This window comes from Phyllostomus discolor, chromosome 2 (assembly GCF_004126475.2).
Source record: "Phyllostomus discolor isolate MPI-MPIP mPhyDis1 chromosome 2, mPhyDis1.pri.v3, whole genome shotgun sequence".
In the NCBI taxonomy this organism is placed as follows: Eukaryota; Metazoa; Chordata; class Mammalia; order Chiroptera; family Phyllostomidae; genus Phyllostomus; species Phyllostomus discolor.
In genome coordinates, this window is record NC_040904.2 from 166,753,184 (window position 1) to 166,776,235 (window position 23,052).

General features: G+C 53.1%; 1 protein-coding gene across 10 annotated transcripts; it reads right to left on the reverse strand.

The window, feature by feature from the left end:
* Positions 1-784: 784 nt before the first annotated feature.
* On the reverse strand, positions 785-21,228 carry PRPF40B (pre-mRNA processing factor 40 homolog B). Of its 10 annotated transcripts, XM_028531870.2 has the most exons (26): positions 21,055-21,226; positions 14,597-14,677; positions 13,687-13,830; positions 13,314-13,379; positions 12,615-12,642; positions 12,366-12,391; positions 12,121-12,231; positions 11,709-11,829; positions 11,604-11,628; positions 11,162-11,374; positions 10,836-10,965; positions 10,689-10,753; positions 10,058-10,222; positions 9,850-9,958; positions 9,346-9,496; positions 8,560-8,693; positions 7,740-7,854; positions 7,501-7,592; positions 3,386-3,502; positions 3,027-3,164; positions 2,726-2,821; positions 2,411-2,497; positions 2,021-2,198; positions 1,699-1,760; positions 1,442-1,585; positions 786-1,341 (listed from the first exon to the last, which is right to left on the reverse strand). In XM_028531870.2, exons 1-26 carry the CDS (start codon positions 21,055-21,057, stop codon positions 1,249-1,251), a joined length of 2,694 nt encoding a protein of 897 aa, XP_028387671.1. In that variant the 5' UTR covers positions 21,058-21,226; the 3' UTR covers positions 786-1,248. The 10 variants fall into 10 exon arrangements, with proteins under 10 accessions (XP_035874950.1, XP_035874954.1, XP_028387671.1 ...); XM_036019057.1 differs by having other exon boundaries at positions 785-1,341; positions 2,735-2,821; positions 7,501-7,854; positions 21,055-21,228; XM_036019058.1 differs by having other exon boundaries at positions 7,501-7,854; positions 11,757-11,829; positions 21,055-21,227.
* Positions 21,229-23,052: the final 1,824 nt, after the last annotated feature.

The following is a 23,052-nucleotide window of genomic DNA, read 5'->3' on the forward strand; positions in this document are numbered from 1 at the left end:
AGCTGGAGGGAGGAGGAAGCAACCATTCCTTTTCTCTCACTGCCCCAAGGTCAGCTGTGGCCTGCACATGTCCCGGTTTGGGGAGCCCTGGGACCCCAATCTCAGATCCCTGCTAATCTCAGATCCCATCTCAGATGGGAGCCCTGCTAATCTCAGATCATCTTTCCCCAGGAGCAAGGCCCTCCTGAGCCTGGGGCCCACTGAGCTGTGCCTGTGGTAAGAGTGGAGAGAGATGCCAGTCTTGCTGCCCTGGGCCCTTGCCATTCCAGGCTGTCCTTGCTGAGGGGGGCAGAGGGGCTGGTTCTGCCCCAGCCCGAAGACGGCTGGAGAGAGGGTGTGCCAACAACTTCACCCCCTTTCTTCAGCCAGGTTTTGTGAAGGGGCAGGAGGCATGGCAGTCTTAACTCGCTATATTCTCAGTCCCCTGCCCGTTTATTAGCCCCTGAAGGGAATACAGGGACCCACTCCTTTTTGTACATGGACCACCTCCCTTCTCTCTTGTACATAAACCCTAGCTCTTCTTTCAACAAAGGCTTGAAGCACCAGGCCAGACTCTGTCTCCTCTTTCTGAGTGTGGTGGGCCAGGGTGGCAATTTAGCTTGACCTGAGCCATGCAGATAGGGAGGAGATGGCCAGAGGTGAGGACAGAAACCTGGGGAGAACCAGGCTAGTTGGGCTCTGACCACACAAAGGGAACCAGGTCTGCCATGAGACACGAGCGCCCTCTGCTGGCCACAGGTGCACTCACCCAGCCCACTATTGAAGACAAAGAGCCACTGACCATGTTATAAATATTATTTATAAAACAAAACCAAACAAAAACACACATAAACTGGGTCCCAAGGCTGGAGGGAAGGAGTGGTGGAGCCCCAGGACCTGGGCAGGCAGGAGCAGGCACTGATGCTAGAGGGTAAGGAAGCTGCCCTCTGCCACCCAGGCTGTGTCCACCAGCCTGTCACTCCCCTGGAGGCCCCTTCTCACAATCTATCTACTGGCACCACCCACCCCACGTGGCATACACCACCAATCTCACGTGGGGCTGAGGGCAAGGACTGCACTAGTTGTCCGGGAAATGGGGGCCCTTCATCACAACGAGCAACCTCAGAAGGTGCCGGCAATGGCGTGTTGGGGTGGTTACTTGAGGAAAAATGGACATAGACCAGACTAAGGAAGGCGCCTGGGGCAGACAGTGAGGGTGACCTAGTAGCCACAGCCTCACACAGACCCAAGGCCGAGCAGCTTGTTGGGTCACTGGTGGTCATCCAGCTGCTGCAGGAGTGTCCGCCGCCGCCTTTCCAGCTCACCCTCACTCAGCTCACTTTCTGACGTGTCCCAGCCCGTCTGGGGGAGCAAAGGCACAGCTCACCCACAGCCTCCCCTGAGGGCCGTGGAGGTCTGGACAGAGAACTGCCTGGGCTGGGGCCAGGCACCTGCCTCTCACCTTCTCCTTCTTGATTCCAAAACCTGGGGAGCGATTAGGGAGCTCTGTCAGCCGGAGCTCCCTGTCCTTGTCCTGTTCTGGTTCTTTCTCATCACTCTCCTTGCCAGCTTTCTCCTCAGGGTCTGTCACACTCTCGGGACTGTTCTGTAAGAGCCCAGAGCCCGCCTCCTCAGTTCCTGTGAAGAACAGCCCGGAGGCGGGTGGAAGAGATCTCACAAAATAGCAGGGCCTTGGGCAGAAGTTCCTTCTCTACGCACCGACTTGTGTCTTCTCTTTTTAGTTTTCTTTTTTGGTTTCTTGGCTTTCCGAAGGCCATGATCTGCAGATAGAAACCCCCCTGCTAAGTTCCATAGGAGAAAGGAGGGGTCATCCTTTCTGCCACAGTCCACCTGTCTGCTCATTCTTCACAAACACCTGCCTGGGGATGTCCTGGTCATTCCAGCTTCCTGCCTGGGCAGGGATGGGAAGCTCCTCCTCCTCCCCAACAGGTGCCCCCCCAGCCCATCTACCCTCGGGGGCTGGGGCTCCCCAGGGCCTCCTCTCAGTCTGGGCCAACTTCTCCAGCTCCCAGCCGCTTACCTGATCCAAGGAGAAGGCGGGAGGATGGGGAGCCCCGTCCTCCAAGGACAGCACCCCCACTTTCAACTGAATCAAGTGAGGAAGAAGGCTCAGAGCCAGATTCGGAGGGGTTCTGCCGCCTCCGCTTGGGGGGCCGGAGAGATGGTGGGGGCAGCTCCTCCTCTTCCGACTCGGAGCCCTGGGTGAACCAGCAGGTACATGTCAGCGCAGACACTCCCTGGCTTCCCAAATCCCTCAAGTCTGGGGATTGGGAGGCAAAAAAAAAAGGATGCAAGGCAAAAGGAATCCTCAAATCTCCCTCCAGGGGAGATGACATGGGGAAAAATAAGAAAAGTTCTTATTTCCCCAAGAAAGTCCAGCCTCACCCACATCCCTCTCCTGACAACTCACTGAGGGCGAGTGGGAACGCTTGCGATGGTGCTTCTTGCCCTTTCTGGTGTGCTTTCGGCCTTTGGTGTGGAGGTGCTGGCACTCAGTCTGGTAGAGGCAGAGGGAGGAGTAAGGAAGGCACCTGGGTTAGCCTTGGGGACCCTGCATCCTAAAATCTGATTTGGCCTCCTTTACTGAGGTTGGAGCCTTAGGCCTAACCAGGGCATGTAAGACCTCCCCCTTAGCTATCCAGGGAAGTGGGGGGAATGTCTCTGTGGAGCTGGCCTCCAGTGTCAAGCAGCTGGGACATGCAGAGGACCAGAAGCTCTGCCTTACCTCTAGTACCTGCAGGAACTCCCGGAAGAGCCGGATCCGCTCCGACTCCAGGGTGATCTGCTCAAAGGCTGAGTCGCACACAAAGCGCTCACGGACCTTGAACGGGAGAGCACTGCTGATCAGACCAGCCCCGGCACGGCATGGGTGCCGCCGTGAGCACAGGGCAGGGCTGGGGCGAAGGAAGGAAGGGAGCCGGAGCTGGCCCCAGCTGTGTTATGACTGGGGTGGGCCCCCAGTGGTGGAGAAGCACCGCTGCCCTCAGGACTGAGGGGTGGCATGTGCGCCAGGCTGCAGTCCTGACCTCTTCCCAGGCAGTGCCCAGCTCCAGAGCAGGCACGGCCTGCCTCAGCATGCTTCGAAAGGCAGCTTCCCTGCGCCGCAGCCTTCGTGCCTCCTCCTTCTCTCGCTCTCTCTCCCGCGCTTCTGCCTTCTCCAGTAGCTGAGGGCAGAAAGCACACACGGTCACTCGGGAGGGTGGGCGTCTGAGCCCCACGCAGGCACACCTCAGGAAGCGGGAAGTTAGGGTCTGGGCTCCTGCCATCGTCCCCTGAACTGGGGTACAGTTACACTGGGGCAGTGAGCGAGAAGGAATGAAACAAGACACAGGGACGAGTTGGAGCAGGAGCCCTGGCTACAGCCCCGCCCCGCCCAACCCCTCACACTATTGAAGGTCAGCTTGATGTTGCCTGCGTCCAGCGCAGCAGCCCTCTTGTCAAAGCTTATGACGTGGGCGAAGTCCTCAAAGGCTGTGTTCACCTCCACACAGAAGCCCCGGTCCTGTGGGCACAGCAGTGCATGAAGCAGGGGGCACCGCCAGGGTGGGCAGAGGGGTCCAGCTATAGGATGCTCAAGAAGCCCCCCACCCCAAGAGATCCACAGGACTAGGATGCATTCCGAAACCAGGCTGTCCAAGTCCTCATCACCTACTGGTTAAGCCCCCGTGCCTACCCTTGCTGAGATTGTCACAGAGAACTGGGGGCTGGATCACATGGGGGAAGGGGCTGGAGGCAGGGTGTGTGTGGATGTGCGTGTGCCATGGCTGCGGAATGATGCCTGAGTTTCTTACAATTACTTCCTGGTTCTTTAGCTTACAGCTGGGGCCCCTTCTGGGCCCTCCTGCCGCTCTGTAACTCTCCTACATTCTAGTCAATCTCTTCGGGTCCCACTCTAGCTACATTTATTGAAGGCCCACTAAGTACCAGTACCAAACTGGGTGCTTCATATACATTTAATCCTCACCTCTCTAAATTTAAGCATAAATCCTAGTCTCCTAATTTTATGCAGAAGGGAAACCAAGGTTTAGAGAAACTAGAGCCCTTGCCTCCCCTTACAGCTAACAAGCGCATGGCTGAGCCAAAACTCCACCCCAGGTCTCCCTGACACCAAGCGTACACTTGCAGGCCCTGCACCCGCACAGGCCACTCAGTCCTCAGGAGAATCAGAGCCCCGAGGCATGCAACTCCCAAACAAGAAAAACCTCTCACATCCTCAAAGTGCCCCGGGGCCAGGCTCTGCGATTCTCATCTAAGTCTCACAACACCCCCAAAAAACTGAGGCTTAGGAAAGTAATCTCACGGGGTCCAGGGCAGCATGGGGGAAAGCGGAGCCCCTGGAGTTCGAGATCTGGCCCTCCAGTCAGCTGGGGCGCAGGCCCAACCTCCCTCCCTCGCCTTCCACACAGCTCCACCTTGCTCCTGCCTTCCCGCCAATGGCAAAGACATACTCCGGCTTCTCCCAAGAGGACTCCCCCAACGCACACACTCCAGCCCTTCTCAAACGTGTCCATCTCTCTCTCAGGGAACTGAAAGATTCATTCTCACCTCTTCACTGGCTCCTTCTATTCAAACACACAATTCACTAACTGGGACTTCCTTCCTACTCTGCTCTCATCCTCCTCAGGCTTAACAACCTGCTTCTTTTCCTTCGTTTCAAAAATCTTTAAATGCAGCACAGAGGAAAATGAATAAGCATTTATTGAACCTACATAAGACACTGCAAATGTTAAAATCTTGCAACCTTGCACATAAACTGTCCCCATTTTACAGATAAGGAAACTGAGGCGCAGAACCACTATATAACTTGCAGAGGCCTCAATCAGTAAACAGCCAGAGTCGTCTGACTCTAAAGCCTGTGCCGTGCCTGCTCTAGCCTCTTCATGGACACTGCTCTCCCAGTGCTGGTTCATGCCCTCATAGCGCTTCTTCCCGGTCCTTGCTCATCTGGTCCTCAGACCTCTGCGGTTCACGTCCTTGATGCTCCCTCTCCAAGGTCCCCTCCTGTCTCTCTGATCTCTTCTACTGCCTCTCTGGCATGCACACACTCACCTGAGAATAGCACTGAGTCTTTGCAACCAATACTGTCCCTAGTAATCCAATTCTCTACCTCTCTCATTTTCAGACCCATACTGGGTTGGATATTTCACAGACATTTCAAATTCAGCAGATCCCAAGAAAATTCCTTTCTCTCGAACTCCTGCCCACCCCCTCCTACAAATCTCCCAGGCCTGGATCTTCTGTCTTCCAGCTGTTCCAAGCTCGGGGCTCTCAGCATCACCCTACAGGATGAGAGGCACCATCACAATCTGCCTGGCTGGCGGACAGCCACAGGGATTCCTGGCTTGGCAGCCTTCTGCAGGCAGGAGACCAACAGGGAGAACGGGACAGGGACTGCCCACAGAAGCTTCTTTCTCCAGAGATGTGGAGAAGCGGGAATCAGTGAGGACAGGCCCCCTAAAGGCCTGTCAGTAATACCAGCCACTCTGCAGCTACAAACCAGAGGCATCCAATAAAATTTAGCTCTCCTGGGACTAGATATTTCTACTGCATATGACTATTCCATTTAATATATGGTATGTACTTCATTCCACCCTGCTCCAGGTTGTTTTTGAGAATAATTTCCCAAATGGAATTCCCATTTTCTCCAGCCCTCATCTTCCTACTTAATCCTTATCAATGGGGCCACCATCCCCTTGCACCTCATGCCTTCCTTTCCCCCAATTACACACACACACACCCTTATACAAAACTTTGATGTATAAAAGAGAAGCTGCTGTACATGAATATAGAGGAAGGAGCATAACACGCCCCCTACCCCCTTATTGCTAGCGAGGCACCTGGGAGGAAACCCAGGAAGTGTCAGAGACAGCCGGACCACGCCAGTGCCATCCTCAGCGGCCAACCCTGGCACCCCACCGAGCCCCCTGCAACCCAGATCACCCACTGTAGCAGCCTCCTGACTGGTCACCCTGCTCACCCCTGACCCAGCCTTGGGAATCCAGAGCTGCTCACACTTTTTACCGAGTGTCCCCCACAGTGGGGCAGTGGTCTTGGGGGGAGTCAGGAGAGGATGACTCAAGTTCAGAATCTGAATTACTTGCCACTACACTTTTAGTATATCTTAGGCTTCGGGTACTACCCTGTCCCTAAGGAGACAGCACTCCGTCCGAGAGGTACCGTCCGCACACACACCAGGGCCTCTCCAGGGCACACACATCTGACTGGATCATCCCCAGCTCCCCATTACTTACAAGGTAAAAACCCAAACTTATTTTAGCATTCAAGGAATTCACACACAGCAATCTACTTCCAAAATTGGACATGTGCTTCCAGAGAAATAAAGGAAGCCACAGGACAATATAGTATGTCTTAAGGTCAGCAATTTTAAAATATTGTTTATATTAAATAATTAATATGGCATTAAAATGCAATACCTACATGAATTTATAAGGCAAAATACATGAAACGTGTGTGTGGTGGGGCATTTCTAGCTTTATTCTCAGATCCTCCTCACCTCTGGTGCCAAGTTACTCCCCCTTGCTAATTAGGTATACTTTGGTAGAAAACTCCCATTTTCCAGAGGAGGAAACTGAGGCTCAGAAAGGGTAAATAATCTGCCCACGGTCATACAACTAGTAAGTGGTTTAGCTGGACTTGAACCCCAGGCAGTCTGCCTCCACAGTCATGCTCCTAACAAGTATGCCCACTGCCCGTTCAAATGCATTAGGATGTCTTTCACTTGCACAAGAAATATGCTTTCTTCACCAGAAATGAATTCTCTTGGTCCATAGCTCCCTTTTCCACCTTTGGTAGATGTGGGTACTCAGAACACTCTCCCCGGTGTCAGAAAGGCAGTGTGTGTGTGCGATGGTGCGTGCCAGCTGAGCACGCTGCCACGACAGGGAGGTGCAGGTAAGGCTGATGCGCCCCTTCTAAAGGGCAGTGGCGTCTCGGCTGGAGGCCAATGAATGCTTTGCAAAACCAGCCCAGCGCCACTAAATTATCTAAATTTCCAAGAGAAGCTTAAGATGTACAATCTCTTGATCTTAAAATGTTAGCAAAAATTCCAAACTTTTCTCAAACACTGTACGGACCAGAAGAAACACAGCTGTGTTCATTATTAACTATGCTTCTTGCCCCTCAAACCTACCATGCCCTGTCCCTCCCCACCCCTGCCTTCGCTCCTGTAGGTCCCTATGTCCAGGACCTCCACCTACTCTTCAAATATCAATTCTTCTGACTCTCATCTCTGTAGTAACACTTGCCCCTCTGTGTAACAGCTGTATCGTCTATCTTCCTGTTAGGCCATGAGCTCCTTATGGGCAGAAATGGTATCTCATTCATTTCTGTGTCCCCAGTGCACAGTAAAAGGGTCACAGCAGATACCTGCTGAGCTGAGCTGCAATGCTCCTGCAAAACAGGGCGTATCGGGGAGTCCTGCCCGGGGAACATGCCCCTGTACCCGGCCTGCATCCATCCACAACCCCAGGCCTCCCTCACCTTAAGGATGTCCTTAATGATCTTCTTCTCATCATGGAATCGTGCCTTCAACTCCTCCACATAGAACTTGAACAGGTCCAGAGGAGTGGAGCCTGCAGGGGAGGGAGGGAGGGGGGCCTGGCAGGCGGCAGCTTCCCAAGGCCTAGGGGCAGGGTCAAGGACAGGACCCAAGAGTATGGGTGCAGAGAGGCCGGCAGGGCAGGAAGCCAGGCCAGAGAAGGGGAGCCTGGCTGCCTTACCCGGCTGGCCCAGCATGTTGGCAAAGCGGACATCAGTGCTGACCGCCGGGTACAGTTCCATCCAGGTGGACATGGAGTGCAGCTGCCCTGTCTCGTGCAGCTCGTCCAGGAAGGTCTGAGCAGGGAAAGGCCGGTTATATGGAGAGTGAGGCACAGAGGAAGAGGGAAACACCGAGGGAGACGGAGACATGGAGGGAGAGGAAGGTTCAAGGGAGAGGGAGACACGGAGGGGGTCAGAACCAAAGACTGGGCGGGACAGGGAAGGCAATGGCAGGAGAGGTAGGGACAAGCCAGACTGAGAAGATGCAGGCCAGGGAGGCAGAGATGAAGAGATCGGGGGGGAGGGGGGTGGGGTGCAGAGAGCAATGCAAAAGGAGAGAATGTAAATACAGAGGGACAGACTAAATCGTGACAGTGAGCCAGGCCGGGAGGCAAAGACACAAACTCGCCTGCAGCACAATCTTCCCATGACTTGTTTCAACTCTCCTGTGCGTTACGGCGAAGTAACCCCACTACTACCACCACCCTTGCCACCTCTGAGCTGGGGGATAAACTCTGCCTAGCTGGCTCCCCACCAAAGGCAAACAAACAGCCTAACTGCCAAGCTGTGCCTTTAGGGGGCTCTCTGCCGACAGCCTCCAGGTGCTGCGTACGTCTCACCTCCCTGGAGGGGCAAGGCCAAGTTGAAGGGACACAGCAGGGAGACCTGCAGGCATAAAGAGGCCCTGTGGAGGTGGCACAGGGCGGGGCGCAGACAAAACCGTGGGCCTGACTGAGGAGGCTAAAGTTGGGCTCTGGTCCGGGGGGGTGGCAAAGATACCTGGAAGGCCTCCCGGTTCTTGCGCTGCTGGCGCCGCTCCCGAAGCCGGGCCCGTTCCCGTTCCTCCTCCTCCTCCCTCTCCAAAGCTCGGATGTGCTCCTCAAAGCAGATCAGCGCATCTTCCTTGTCCATGTCTAACCACAGAGAGGAGGCTCAGCAGGCCCTGCACCAGCAGGACACCCTCTCAGTCCCCAGCAGCCCCACTGCTTCGAGGATGCTGTCCCTGCAGGTGTTGGGGACAGCCAGGATGGTGGAACAAGGTGAACAGAGGCCTCTGTGAGAGAGGGTACTGGAATGGTTGTTCTTGAGGAGGGATCACTAATTGCGTGAGAAAAAATCAGCAAGAATTCAGCTCTTGTAGCTTTAGGTACCAAAGTCAGTGTTTATGAAATCATCTTTCTTGGGATCTAAGGTTTCAGTTTATGAAACTGGAAAACAGGTCTTGCTACAACTTCAGAGGGTAAATTTCTGGTATCACCAGTGACTACAGGCCACCAGCAGCTTATTGTAATGTGTGACCAGTGAACATCCACAGTGCCATGGCCACTGAAGGCAGCTCACGTCAGCTACAGAGGTCACCATCTCTAGGTCTTCTAATTCCTATCCCAAGCTCCTCCTCCAAGGATACACAGTTTCCAGGTGAACAGTGAATCCTGGAGGGAGAGGGTGCCCTGAGCATTTTGGGATCTCCAGAGGTGCGGGAGTGATGTGTGAATGACACAGGCGATAGCAGCCAGGTCAGTGAGGGCAGGGGAAGGGCAGGTGCCAGTGGAGACCAGGGCTTACTCTGAAGCTGATGGTCCTGAGCAAAGCTGGGGTTATCCATGAGGTACTGCTGGGCCTGAGACCATGTGGTTTGGAAGTTGACGCTACTCATCCCATCCAGGATGCTCTTCAGGGCCTGGATATTGCGGCGCCGGAGCTGCTTGGCCTGTTCCTGGGGAGCCACAGGACCAGTGTGAGGCAGGGCAGACCAGAGAAGAGGGGGATTTTGCATAAAGGAATGCAGCTAGGGAACCCTGGAGGGCAGGATGCAAGGCTTTCCCGTCTCCAGGAAGAGGGAGGGGCAGTTTACAGACCAGCCCCTCATAGTGCTTCCCGCCCTCCCTCGCCTGGGGTTGCAGCCCCAGAGCAGTAATGAAAGGATGTGTATGTGCCACAGCAGCTTCAGAGTAAGGAGCTAGGACTGTGGGGCATCAGAGAAATTAATGACCAGGATCCAAAAAGAGCACAGACACAAAGAATCTAAGATGACACCGGGGCTGACAAATCCAGCCCAGCGACTATTACCTTCTCCTTCTTGGCCAGGAAGAAGAGGACATCATCATAAATCTCCTTTCGATCCCTCTCGGGGACCACAGCCCAGACCTCCAGCTCCCCAAAGGTTTGTTCTGCCCTCCTGTGGAGCACACGGGCTGTGGGTAGGCAGGTGGAGAACAGACCCCTGGCAAAGGCATTTTCAGGGTGCCCCAGCCCCGCGCCGGCCCCAGCCCCTGACCGGTAGCGGGTGGTGGAGGTCATGTGCTCGTGCTGCTCCAAGAAGTGCTGCAAGGTCTGCTTAGCCTCCTTGGCCTTCAGCCGGGCCTCCTCTTTCTCTTCCTTCTCCCGCTGCGCCTTGTATGCATTGAATGCCTGCTTTTTCTCACTCAGTTTGGGCAAGGCACTGGGGCAGGAACAGAGGAGTTGGCCTGAACCCTGTGGTTCATGGCACACTGGGGACAGGTCACCACAGCACTGAGTGAGGGGCCCATGCACGGGTGCAGCAGGCTGCAGGGGCTCCAGGAGGCAAGAAAGGTCTCTGGACTCGGGGAGGGCTGAGAGGTGGTGAAGGAAGAGAAGAGTCCCAGGCCACTGACAATACTCGGCCCTTATTTGGGGGATGCTCAAATGGCAGTCAGGGATCTGCCCTACCCTGCCCCCTTCCCCCAGTTAATTCAAATCAATTCAACTCAACAAGCACTTACTGCATGTCTCATGTCAGATACTTTTCCCTCCTCCTGGAGCCCCTCCATAGCTGCCCTTCCCCTCGAACCTGCACCATTCACCACTCTCCTCCCTCTGGCCCCTTGGGTCTAAGGATTGCGCTGGGGTTTCTCAGGGAGTCCCTGGCTCCCTCTGCCCAGGCCTACCTGTAACGGGGGTCTGTGACCACCATCTTCATGGCTTGTTCCCACGAGGCATTGGAGGGGACAGCCTGGAATGAGGCAGGTGGGTGTCACAGGGCCTGGCTACCTCTATCCCCTCCAGACTTGTCCTGGGAGCCCCGTCCTCCACACCTTGTCCCTCAGCAGCTCCTTAAAGGCCTGTTTTGCCTTCTCCCGGTTGCTCCAACTGAGACCAGACCTCTCCGGTTCTGGCTTTGATTCCTCTTCCTCCTGTTGTAGTGGCTGATGCAGTCCAGCAGAACTGGGGGGCAAAGGAGACTTCAGCATAGCACCCCCAGTTCCTATAGGCTTCAATGCCCTAGCTGATTAACAGCAAACCACCCCCTTCTTGCTCCCCAGAGCAGCCCTTTTCTGCCTTCAGAGGTCATGAACAGACCTCCACACCCTTCCCAAGAGGCCGGAATCCAGAATACTGTGGGGGCAGCCCTCTGCATCACCTGCTGGGGCCCTCCTCTGGCTGCTGCGAGAACCCCTGCTCCAAGGTCTGGGCGGCATCCGACACATCGCAATCTTCACTCCCACCTGGCTCGGGTTCTAGGAGGCCCACAGGCACTGGGGTGGGGCAAGGAGGCGCAGGTGGAGGGTCGGGCTGTGGCTGAGGGGGCTGCGGCTGTAGTGTCTGCTGTGTCTGTGGCTGTGGCTGCGGCTTCCTGCAGGTGGGCCAGAAGGGCAGTGTCCAGGAATGAAGCAGGGACAGAGGCGGTCAGGGGCTGGCTGGACCCTCCATCCTGAGAAGGACTGGGGCCAGAGTAGACCACTCCACAAGGAGACAGAGCTTGCTCTTCCTTCCACAGAGCAGGGATCACTCGAGTCCACTCCCACCCCTCAGGTGACCCTAAGTACAGATGGATAGGTGGGCAAAGGGGGCAAGGTACTCACCCTATGGCCTCTTGTTTGACTAGAGCTGCAATGGGAAAAGACAACATGTTCACAGGGTAGCAAAGGCCACCCCTCAGAGCCCCTGCCTGGCCCACCCATCCTCACCCTCCAAGTCATCCAGGTCCTTTGGCCGGGTCCAACGGGACTCCTTACTCTGGTTGTTGTAGTAGTAAGGTTTGCCTGTGTCCGACTTGTACTCTTTCCAGGGACACTGGGACAGCAACAGCTGTAAGAAGATGGGTCAGAAGACATTAGTGGGCTAGGTACGCCCTCCAGCCACAGCTGAAGGAGCTAAGGGGACCCAGTTGAGTAGGGGACACAGGAGTTTTTAGCTTCCACCTGGCCTGACTCAACATGGGGGAAGGCGGACTTCCTGAGATCCTAGGGAGGTTGGGGGTGGTCAGGGGTGTCGGGATAAGAGGAACCATAATGTGTGTGGTTGCAGACTCAGGGAAGACCAAGCACTTAGAAGGGTCAGGGTAGCTGAAAGGAAGGGCTAGAAAGCCCCACTCAGGACCTCTGCCTTGGACTTGAGCACGCTGGGCTTCTCCCACACGGACTGCTTGTCGTCAGCATTGTAGTAGTAGATGCGCCCGTCAGGGGCCACATGCTCACTCCATAGGGCCCTCTGGGGGAGGGGGTGCACAGAATGGTGGTCAAGGCCCCCTTCTCAAAGCTGCTTCTCCTTACCCCAAAGGTTGAACTGTTAGCCCCCCACGTGCAGCCTTTCTACCCAGAGATCCCTGAGCTAGAAGAACTCACCGGAGGGCCTGTCCCAGCCACAGCAGCTAGAAAAGAAGCCAAAGGAAAGACACTAAGTCTTCACTCCAATTCCCCTCTTATCCCCACCTATGCCTCCCTTACTCCACCCCCCAAAATACCCCCTGGCCCCATCAATAGCCCAAGAACACTGGCAACCCAACAGGCATGATCCAGGGTGGACTCTAGTCCCCTCTCCCCTGTACCCCCCAACCTCCGAGCCTGGGGGGAGCAGGCCCCCAGAAGACTCACAGCTGGCGGTGTCCACACCTGGAGCCGTCTGCCGAAGAAAGAGGAGGGGGAAGGGTTGGGGCCAAGCCCAGTGGCCCCCAGGACCCAGGCCATGGGGGATGGAGAAGCAGGCCAGGCCAAGATCCAAATGTCCTGCTTTCAGGGGTCTCTGCTACCTAACGAGCTTCCCCCACCCGCAGGGGCTGTGGTTCTAGGATCCCTGGGGGAACCACGCAGCAACTCCTTTCTTCATTTTCCTCAGGTGAGAGCATTTTGTTGCGGCCCATTCCTTCCACAGTGGATGCCAAATTCTACATGCTATCCAGACTCGACTACACTGAGCGACACCACAAGAAGGCACAGCGAGATCCCCAGGTGCTGTAATTTCCTCCAGAGACGAAAACAGTGTGAACAGGGGACTGTATTTAAGTGTCCACAGTGCTAGCTCTGTGTGGTCAAGCAGTGTCTGGCATGAGCGTGTTGCTTAAAAGAGAAGAGCACAGCAGAGAGAGACGAGAGAGAACGTGTATGCTTGGGGGATGAATTCGACACAAGGGCTGAGTGCATGGCTGGACAGGAGCACTCAGGTGTGGGGAGTGCTGGCAGGGCCCAGGTGGGTCCGATGAGAAGAGGGAAAGAATGGAGGTCATATCCCTGAACTCCAAATCAGACCCACAGTGCCGTGGTGCATAGTTGCCTCCTGTTGGCCCCAGTGCTTACCGCTGCGGTGACGGGCACCGCTGGCATCAGCATTCCTGGCATCATGGGAGGCACCATTCCCGGTATCTATGGATGCAAAGACAGAAACCACCTACTGAGGTAGGGCAGAAAGAGGCTGGGCAGGGTCCTCAAAGTTTCTGTTGGGGCCATGATCCTCCCGTGGGCACCTCCTCAGGCAATCCCTGAGGGACTCTGGGCTTCCAGCCTAGCCTGCGAGTTTTCCCCAGTCACACAGCAGGCAAATCCAAGTGGGCCTGTCTCGAAGCTCCCTCCCTTCCCTCCCCAGTTTCTGAAGTCCAGATCTCCACTCTCATCTCCATTCCCAGATAAACTGACAGGTTTTGGGAGGCCCTGGAGCAGGGGAGAGGATTACCTGTGTGATTGGTGGTGGTGACCCCATTGGTGGTAGCATTGGGGGCATGATGCCTGGTGGCATGGGGGGGATGGCTGGTGGCCTCTGACTCATGGGGGGTAGCCCCATCGGAGGAAAGGGTGGGGGGATTCCCGGAGGGGGCATCTGGAAAGGAGGAAGAGAAGAGATAATGAGCAGAGGAGACACCACCTTGGACCGGGCAGGAAACACCCACTTGCCTCCCGCCCAAACGTTCCACTCTGGCTTTGAAGCAATTCCAAGGTTTTAGTGTGAGAAGCACGAAGTGTGAAACTACCTCCCTCCTCACCACTGAGAAAGACTGATAACTGGGGGGGTCCTCTGGGTCTAACAGGCAAGCACACAGCTTCTTGAGAGACAGGGAAGGGAGAAGGAAAAGAAAAGTATAACCACCACCAGACCTCGTCTGGAAGGCTCCACCTCTTCGGCAACTCTCCCCAAAGAGGCCTCTCAGATGCAGGGCCAGAAGGCAGGTGTTCAGGTACCCAAACCCCTAGTCCCCTGCTTTCCAACCCTTTTCTCCAACTCAGTGACCACCACCTGCTAGTTCAGCCTGACTTCTGTGGCATATTTAAAGAATGCAGACAAGGAGCAGTGAAAGAGAAAGACAGCCCGCCCTGCTCTCATACTCCCGGGGTCATTTCCCTTCCACTTCTACCTCTACTCCAGCCCCAGTGTGTCCCAAGGACAAAAGACAAAGAGGAAACCGTCAACTTTATGAATGGAGAGCTGAACAGCAGCCTCTCCCACCCCAATACCCCAGCAAAACCATCCCTCTTCCAAGGGCAGCAGAAGGGGGTTTTCACACAAAAACCGTGCAGCAGTGCTAGGGACTGGGGAATCAGGGGTGCAGGCTGGAAAAGCCAAGCCCAGGGAAAGGCATAAAACTTACGAAGGGTGGTGGCATCATGGGGGGCCCCGGTGGGAAGGGGGCAGGCGCTGCTGGGGGCCGGGGACCAGAATCGGGAACCGACTGTTGAGGGAGAGAAAAGTCATAGGACCCAGGATGGGCAAAGAGATGGGCTTTTGCAAAAGGGAGCAAAAGGGAAGCAGAGGGTAAGGATAAAAAAGGAGCACAAAGTTCAGAGGAAGGGTATCCAAGACCCATTCCCTGCCCAACTCTAGCCCTGAGCTCTGGGTAGGTCTGCTCTCTCTTCTACCAGCCCAGAGCTAGCTGGCTGAGCCCCACCATCATCTTTATTTTATCAGTAGAAGTTTCCATTTTGCCAAAGCCACAGAAAAGATGGAGGAGGCTGTACTACGGGCAGACTGGCTCTGCCCAAGGCGTTCCACCCACTCTCCTGCCTATGGGCAAGGCTGTGCCTCCCTCACACCCGTTAAACAAACTGTGGCCTCATATTCACAAAGGATCCAGGGAGGAAGTGGCCTCCTGTCCTGTCCCCCCACCTGAATTCACCCAGGTACAGAGAGAGATTCAATACCAAAGCCCTGTAAACACAAATAACTTAAGTACCAGTCTCCCTAACTCTCCTCTGGCCACCACCAGCCCCCTCCCCCATCTGGCCTCATCTTTGGTCACCTACTCTCTGAGGTCTTCCACTCCCCATCACCTCCCCCATCTCTTTAGCTCTACTCCTCCTCCCCTACAGATCCTGAACTCTGCTGCCCCGTGGGGAGGCTGTGAACAGCCTAGGTCTCCCCATCCTGCACCTAATGGCTGGCCACATCCCACTCTTTACTTCTCAGATTAAGTATCATTTGCTCTAAGAAGCCTTCCTGACTCCATTTAAAGTAGAGCCTTCCAATTCATTCTCTCTGATCCCCTTCTGTGTTTCCTCTTAGTGGAGGGTAATAACATTCCATGGGGGCAGGAGCTGTATCTCACTTGTTGAAGCTGGATTCCTGGCACCTCCGCAGGATCTGGCACATAATGGGCACTCAATAAATATTGTAAGGATGAATGACAAGTGAGAGAACAAAAACTCTATGTGGAACCTTCTAATTCTAAATATCCATTCTATAAATAAAGCCCCATATGGCCAAAATGATGTCTCTGCAAAGTTTCCATTTCAGCATTATTTGTAAAAATGGAAGACTGGAATCAGCCTAAACATCCACCGATATGAACTATGAAATCACACACAAACATAAAGGGGACACCACGTGGCCAGAAAGAAGACTGCAGACGCTCACCATGCTCACTGTCGTGACACGGAACCACTGGGGAGGTGTATTAACAAATGGGGGAAGGCAGAGTGCTGCGAAGTGTTACCACTTGTGTAAAAAGTAGACACAAAAGACGACACACAAAACACTGCTGGAATGGGGACCAGGGCAGAGATTTGTCACTATACGCCCTTTTGTAACTTTTGAATATGCACCCATACGAATGATACCCGTTCAAAAACATGGTTTTAAGTAAACTGAGGTGTGGAGATGCAGCTCAAAGGCCCCACCTCCCCCGCCCCTTTGCTTGAAAGGAGGGGGATGGCAGGGAAGAGAACAGGGCAAGCTGAGCCAGGAGCTGCCTCACTGGGGCCCAATTTTCCCACTGACCCCTATGTTGAGAAGCCTCGGCTTTTAAAAAATACTTTCTAATCTCTACACTTAGTGACATCTGTGCTTCCTCTCTTGCCGCCCATATGGCCACCCTAAGGAAAGCAGGGGATAAGCCAAACTACCCCACCCTGAATCACCTTTCCCGGGTGTGCAGCTCCTCTAGCCCTGTATCAGCCCTGTCCTCCCCCCGAAACATTCCTTAACATGGGAAGGCAGAAACTGATCAAAATGAAAAGAAATCAAGTTCTCTGTGCCACTCCCAGTTCACGCTGCCCTCGGGTCCTCTCCACCTGCCCAGATGCCATGTAACCATCTTTAGGTCCTCCCAGGCTCCAGCCATTGCCCGTGTCAGAGACTGCTGCCGCAGGCTGTCCACGACAGAAACGTGACAGTCACTCTCTACAACTCCCTCCCCCTTCCTTCTCCACACATCTCCAAGTCCTGTTAACTTCACCTCCTAAAGATTTCTTGAACCCATCTACTCTTCTCCATTTCCTCCTCCACACCAACCACCCCTTTCATCTGGTCTACCCACATCCACTCCACTCTGCAGCCCTAACAGGCTCACCAAAATGCACCTCAGACCATGCTACTTCCCTGCTTAAAACTCTTCAGTGCCCTCCCACTGTCCTCAGGGTAAAGACCAAAACCCCTGCCCGGAGCCTGGGAGGCTGTGGGGGATCTGCTCCTCATCTGCCTTGGCAGCCCCATCCACACTGAGCTCCCAGGTCCATGCTCCAGCCACACGCACCTTCGCTCGGCTCTCCACCTCAGGCACCCACCTTTGTGTGGGGCAGTCTTCCCACCAACCCCACATATCTCACCTACCCTCATATCCTTCACATCCATCAGCCACCATTTCTTCAGAAAAACCTTCCTGCCGACCCAGTGGACCAGTCAGCACCCTCCTCTACATGCTCATGTTCCACAGACCTGTCCTTTCAGCAATTATCCAGTGGAATTTCACAGTTACTTGTACAATTCTGATTTACTATTATGTGACACTAAGAAAAACAAATGTTATCAATTAAATCATGTTATTCCATGGATTTTAAGATGCATATTGACTTCAGAAATATTAGATTGTGATCTTAGAATCAATGAAACATCTGCCGCCTTCACTAGGCTGAAAACTCCAGGGGATGAGACTTTGTCTTTGCTCAGCCTGATATCCTACCCCCATTGAGTTCTCCTCACTACCTGCTACTGACACACAGTAGGGGCTAACAAACACCTGCTGACTTCATGACTAAACGGTCTTGACAAGTCCCACAAATCAAAGCCACTAGTATGGCCTAGCAGTTACTCAGGATGTCAGAGATGGAGAGGGGACTCTGGCAATCACCCAAGGTAGCCCCCTTTTTTCAGATGAGAAAACTAAAGGGGAATGAGTCCAAGGCCGTACTGCTGCTTAGGGACACAGCCAGGCCTGGACCCAATCTTCCTTCCAGCTCTACTCCTTTAAAGGCACAGTCCTTCCTATAGGACCCTATTAACCAATGTCACCTCAATAAATTAAAAAAAAAAAAAAAAGGTGGGTTGGAATGTCATACCAATGCACCAGTGCCGTGAGTCTGATCCCAGGTTGGGGTACATATAGGAATCAACCCGTGAATTGCAAGACTAAGTGGAACAACAAATTGATGTCTGTTTCACCTTTCTTCTGTCTCTAGAATCAGTAAATTAAAACAAAAAAGACAGGAAAAAAGCACAGCCCTGACCAGCATGGCTCAAGTTGGTTAAGTGTTGCCCTGCAAAGTAAAAGGTCACCGGTTTGATTCCCAGTGGGAAGCACATGCCTGGGTTTTGAGAGTGTGTGCAAGAGGCAGCTCATCAATGTTTCTCTCACATCAATGTACCTCGCCCTTTCTCTATGCCATCCCCTCTCAGTAAAAATACATAAGATCTTTAAAAATAAAATTAGTTTTTAAAAAAGCACAGTCCTCACCACAGGAAGCAGGTCAGTTTTCTTACTTCAGCATACATACCCCTGCAATCCATGTACTGGTGAAATCAGTAAGGACCCAACATTTTCTTCTTGATAATCAGTGGTGGCTCCCTACTGCCCACCCTGCAGACTCTCTAACATTCACAGTCTTTCAACAAGGCCCATGCCCTAACTCTTCCTGGCTTCTTCTGATTCAATGGCTTGTTTCTTCTAGTCCACTTCATTTCTCACTTTGTTCGAGATGACCCAATAGTCACCTTCTTCAGGGTGCCTTATGACTTTCACACACAGACGCACCTACTTGTACTACTTTGCACCGAGGGACATGCTACTCTACGGACGTATCTCAGGTGTTTTATGTGGGACTGCCTGTTCCCTGCTTGGGTGGGGATTTCTCTACATTCAGAGAAAAGAGTTTTCTCTTTTTAAGCCTCTTCTGAGTGTCTAGTCAGGGCCTTGTACAAAAAGTGATGTGAGAAAACACAGACTTATCCTTAACCTTATTAGATGTTTGCATACTAGAACATCCTAAAAAAGGGAAATGTGTGTGTGTGTACATGTGCCCAGTACTTCTGCATAAATTCTCTGGGTAAAGGCTGTGATAAGACAGAGAGGCAGCTTGGCAGAGATCTGTGTGGCTGTGGAAAGGAAACTGGATCAAATACTGGCTTGGGAAAACCTCAATAATGAAAACTGATTATATATGACAATCTTTAATTTGGAATGGAGACCCCTGGCAAGGATCCAGACACTGGCCTGTTTCCAGAGGACAGAGCAATGGAATGAACATAAGCTTCTATGGAACTTCCAAAGCCCTCCCTTTCCCAAGCCTCCCCTGTGTGATGTGTACATTTTCTTCCTTTCCTGAAACACCCCTTCCCCCATCTCATTTGCTGAAGTGCCTGTACAACTTTATATATCATTACACTTCCAGGTAAGAATCTGAAGAACTCACTCAAGCGGGAAAGGGATATAGGAAAGGGACTGAAAGAGAAGCAGATCCTGTGTCTTTCTTGGAACAAAAACACATTTGTGGGCTGGGGAGAGATGACAAGAGACGACTGATTGTCTGATTATCATGTGTTCACCTGGACCAGCAGAAAGACCCCCAAGATGTAATCAATTCTTCTCAGCCTCCACATCTAAGGGTCATCTCAGAACTGAAGACTCAGAAGAAAGAACAAAAGGAAAAAGGAACGAGAATGGATGAACAGAAAGGAGAATGGAAAGAGGGAATAACAACTAACAGGTAATATTTATTGAGTGCTTATTTTGAACCAGATACCATGACACACACTGAACCCTCCCAACCATCTTGGAGGTCATTATCCCCATTTATAGATAAAGAAACTGAGGTTCAAAGAGTTTAAATGGCAGAGGCATGTTTGGAATCTAAGCAGTTTGACCCTAAAGCCTGAGCTTTCAACTACTTCACAAAGCTTCCTCCCAGCAAGGACAATGGTGTCACAGGTATTCTCTTACACTCAAATTCATTCTGTTTTCTTTCCCAATCCTCAAATCCTCAGACAGCTAGGTGATCCCAAGACTGATCTGGTCTGACTCACTCCCTGAGATCTGTGTTGGTAAATGAAGCCTGAAAGGCACCTCTCTCAGAAAGAGGTAGTCATCACTAAAAAGAAAAGTATCATGGAGGCTGGAAGCCACTGATTACCTTAGGTAGCATGTAGGTAGCATGCTCTACCTACCTGCTGCCCCTCTTCAGTCTTCCCACCCAGTTTTCAAGACCATCCTAGTCCCCCCTCTCCTGAACCAGCCTTATTATTCCTCCTGCTTGCAAAGATACTGTTTTACTGGAAAATATCTTCCACTGCTTCTCACCGATCCTGACATCTCAGTCATTCTTCCTCTGAAGAAAAGAATGCTACTTCTGGTCTTCGTCTTTATTGGGTTAGGTCTCAATCTCTTCCTCCTCCACTTGAGTTCTTCCATCCCTCCACCAGGATTCCAGAGGCCCTGACTAGCCTGTCCCAGCCTTGCAGGCTTTGTGCCTACCATCCCTACCCTTACATCCCTAGGGATTTTCTGCAGCCCCAGCTGAAGGCCTACCTCCATCTTCATCCTTTCTTTTGCTCCCCCACGTCCTAGAACCCATTATCCAGAAATCTCTTAAGAACCACTCCATTTTGGAGCTGGAAGAGATCTAGGCTACCGTTCTTATGCATTTCTCTCTCTTTTTTTCATCGATAAGAAATCTGAGGCCCAAAGAAAGGTAATGACTTGCCCAAGGTCACACGGAGTTTTTATAGTTTGTTGATGGCAGAGCCACGGTTGGTATCAAGGGGCGTCTGCTCTCCTATTTCTTGGACTATCCAGCACTAGGTGGGGGCTGGAAGCCTTCTTTCCTCAGGAGACAGTGCCCCCTCCTCACCTCGGGAGACAAGATGAGGAAATGAAAGAGGAGGTTTCCAAGAGGTCTTAAGGGGCATACACGGCTCCCAAAGGGAACAAGCACCGAATCTGGGGGAGGGGCATGGCGCAAGCCAAATATCCCAGGAGGAGAAACTGTGGCCCCCAGCTCTTCCCCTGTCTAGCGGTTTCCACATCTCCTGCCCTCTCTCTTCTTTCTCGACCGTTCTCCACAAGTCTATCCTTTACTTTTTCCCTTTCTCTTCCTCACACAGTCACGCAACTCATTCCCTTCAACACCCCCCTCCCGCCATCCTCCATCATGGCCTCCCCCACCCCTTCTTCCCAAATCCCCGACCCCATCCCCTTTCCCGGGCTCCTCGCCCTAGCCCCTCATGCCCCTCGCCTTCTCCTAGGGTCCTGTATACCCCGCCCGTCTCCCCGGCCCCTGCCCGGGCCGCGTGGGGCGCAATGGGACCGCCCCAGGCCCCTCCACCCCCGCGCGAGGACGTTACCATGCCAGAGCCTCGGAGCAGCTGAGCCGGCTGGGCCCACCCGCCAGTAAAAGCCTCTCTGATTGGCCAGACCACAGCCGGGAAGGCGGGGCCAGTGGGGGGTCGCACCCCTTGGTGGCCGGGGCTCCGGTCGCTCCCCGTCGACCAGCCGGGCCCCGCACCGGCCCGGAGCGCCCAAGATCGGCCCCGCCCCCGGCGCGGAGAGCCAGGCCCCGCCCCCGCGCCGGGTCCAGGGTCCGCCCACCAGGGGCGGGGCGCACCTCCCCCAAGCTGGCTGACTGCTAGAGTTCGGACGCCCGGCTGCATCTAGCGGCTGGAGCTCTAGATCCCAAGCCGGCTCTGCGCTCGCCGGCAATTCTTCTGTCTTCCCGCCCTTCCCACCAGCCACCTCGAGACCTCGGCCAGCGCTCCGCTCCGCTCGGCGCTGTCTCTGAGCGACTGGATCCCACGCGCTCGCTCCCAGGACCAGGGGCTGAGCCGAAGTATTTATTCCGAGTATAGGGTATCTTTGCACTTCTCAAAGCGTGTTTTTATTCGGTGCGAGATTATTTTTAGTACTTTTTAATTCATTAATTCACTTAACAACTATTTATTGAATACCTTGTATGTGCCAGGAACTGTTCCTGGCACCGGACATAAAGCAGTTGGGAAAAAAAGCAGATTTCCCCTGACCCTCCCTCCCACCCCCGAAATCCCTGCGGTCTTGGGGCATACACGTGCTTCTCACGTGATCCTCAAGTTCTTTTTGAGATTTGGAGCAGGGACCCAATCTTTTATAGGAATTAAATATGTGAAATAAATACTATGTTGTGCTGATAAGGGAAATATAACCCAAAGCTATTTAATGAATATGATGAAGGTGTAAGGGCTAGTAACTGACAGGGCTTCAGGCATACCGGTGCAGAAAGGGCTCCAACACCTTCCCTCCAAAGCCTGGGTAAAGTGGCTTCCTTTTTCTTTTCTCCATCAACACTTAGCTGAGCCTGCACTCCCTGCTTGGCACTGTGCTAGGTGCTGGAGATACAAGGAACTCTGAGCTGGGTCTCTGCCTGGAAGGAATTCAGAGTCTAATGGGAGAGGGAGGAAAACAACCAATTCGAAGTAGGAGTCTTAACTTAAAGGCAACAGGTTGAAGGAAGGGAAGACGGCTTCATTCTTGGGTGCCACTGTAGAGACAAACTTCATTGTGGTTTTTCATGAGGATCTAGTACTGTGCTTTTAACTTCATTACTGACACCTCTAGGCATAGCAGAAGTAGTTCACAGGTTCCATAAACTTATATCAATCAGATTTTATTTTTAAAGGCTTTCTTTTTCTATGAAGTATTTATTTTTCTTTTCTTTTTTTTTTTTTTAGATTTTACTTATTTACTTTTAGAGAGAAGGCAAGGGAGGGAGAAAAACATCAATGTGTGTTTGCCTCTCACATGCCCCCAACTGGGGACCTGGCCCCCAACCCAGGCATGTGCCCTGACTAGGAATCAAACCTGCAACTTTTCAGTTTGCAAGCCAGTGCTCAATCCACTGGGCCACACCAGCCAGTGTTCCATGAGGTATTTTCTTAGAATACATAGACACCTGTTTCAGAGAGTCAAGACAAATTGCATTAGATTTGTTAATAGAAGAGCCCTCTCTCCATTTTCAACTATTTTAAGCTGTTTCTTTTTGGCAGTTACCTTCATACCTCTGAGCCTCCTCTGGCTGCTTCCCTACCACAGAGTGAGGACTCCCAGGTGGTGTGCCCATCCAGAGACCACTTTCCCCCTTTTATGCCATATTCTGGATACCTAGGACCTTGGAATTCCCTGCTGAGTTTGCTTCGTGGGCCTGTACCAGCTTCTTCCTTGGATCTCTCCTCCCTAGAAACACCTTGCTGATGACGTGGGCATCCCTAGGCCTGAAAGGTAGCTAAGGACAGCTCTTTACAGCAAGAGGTGTGAGCACAGCTGTGGTATCCACAGAACCCTGTCTAAGGTTCCCTCAATGCAGAACAGGGAAA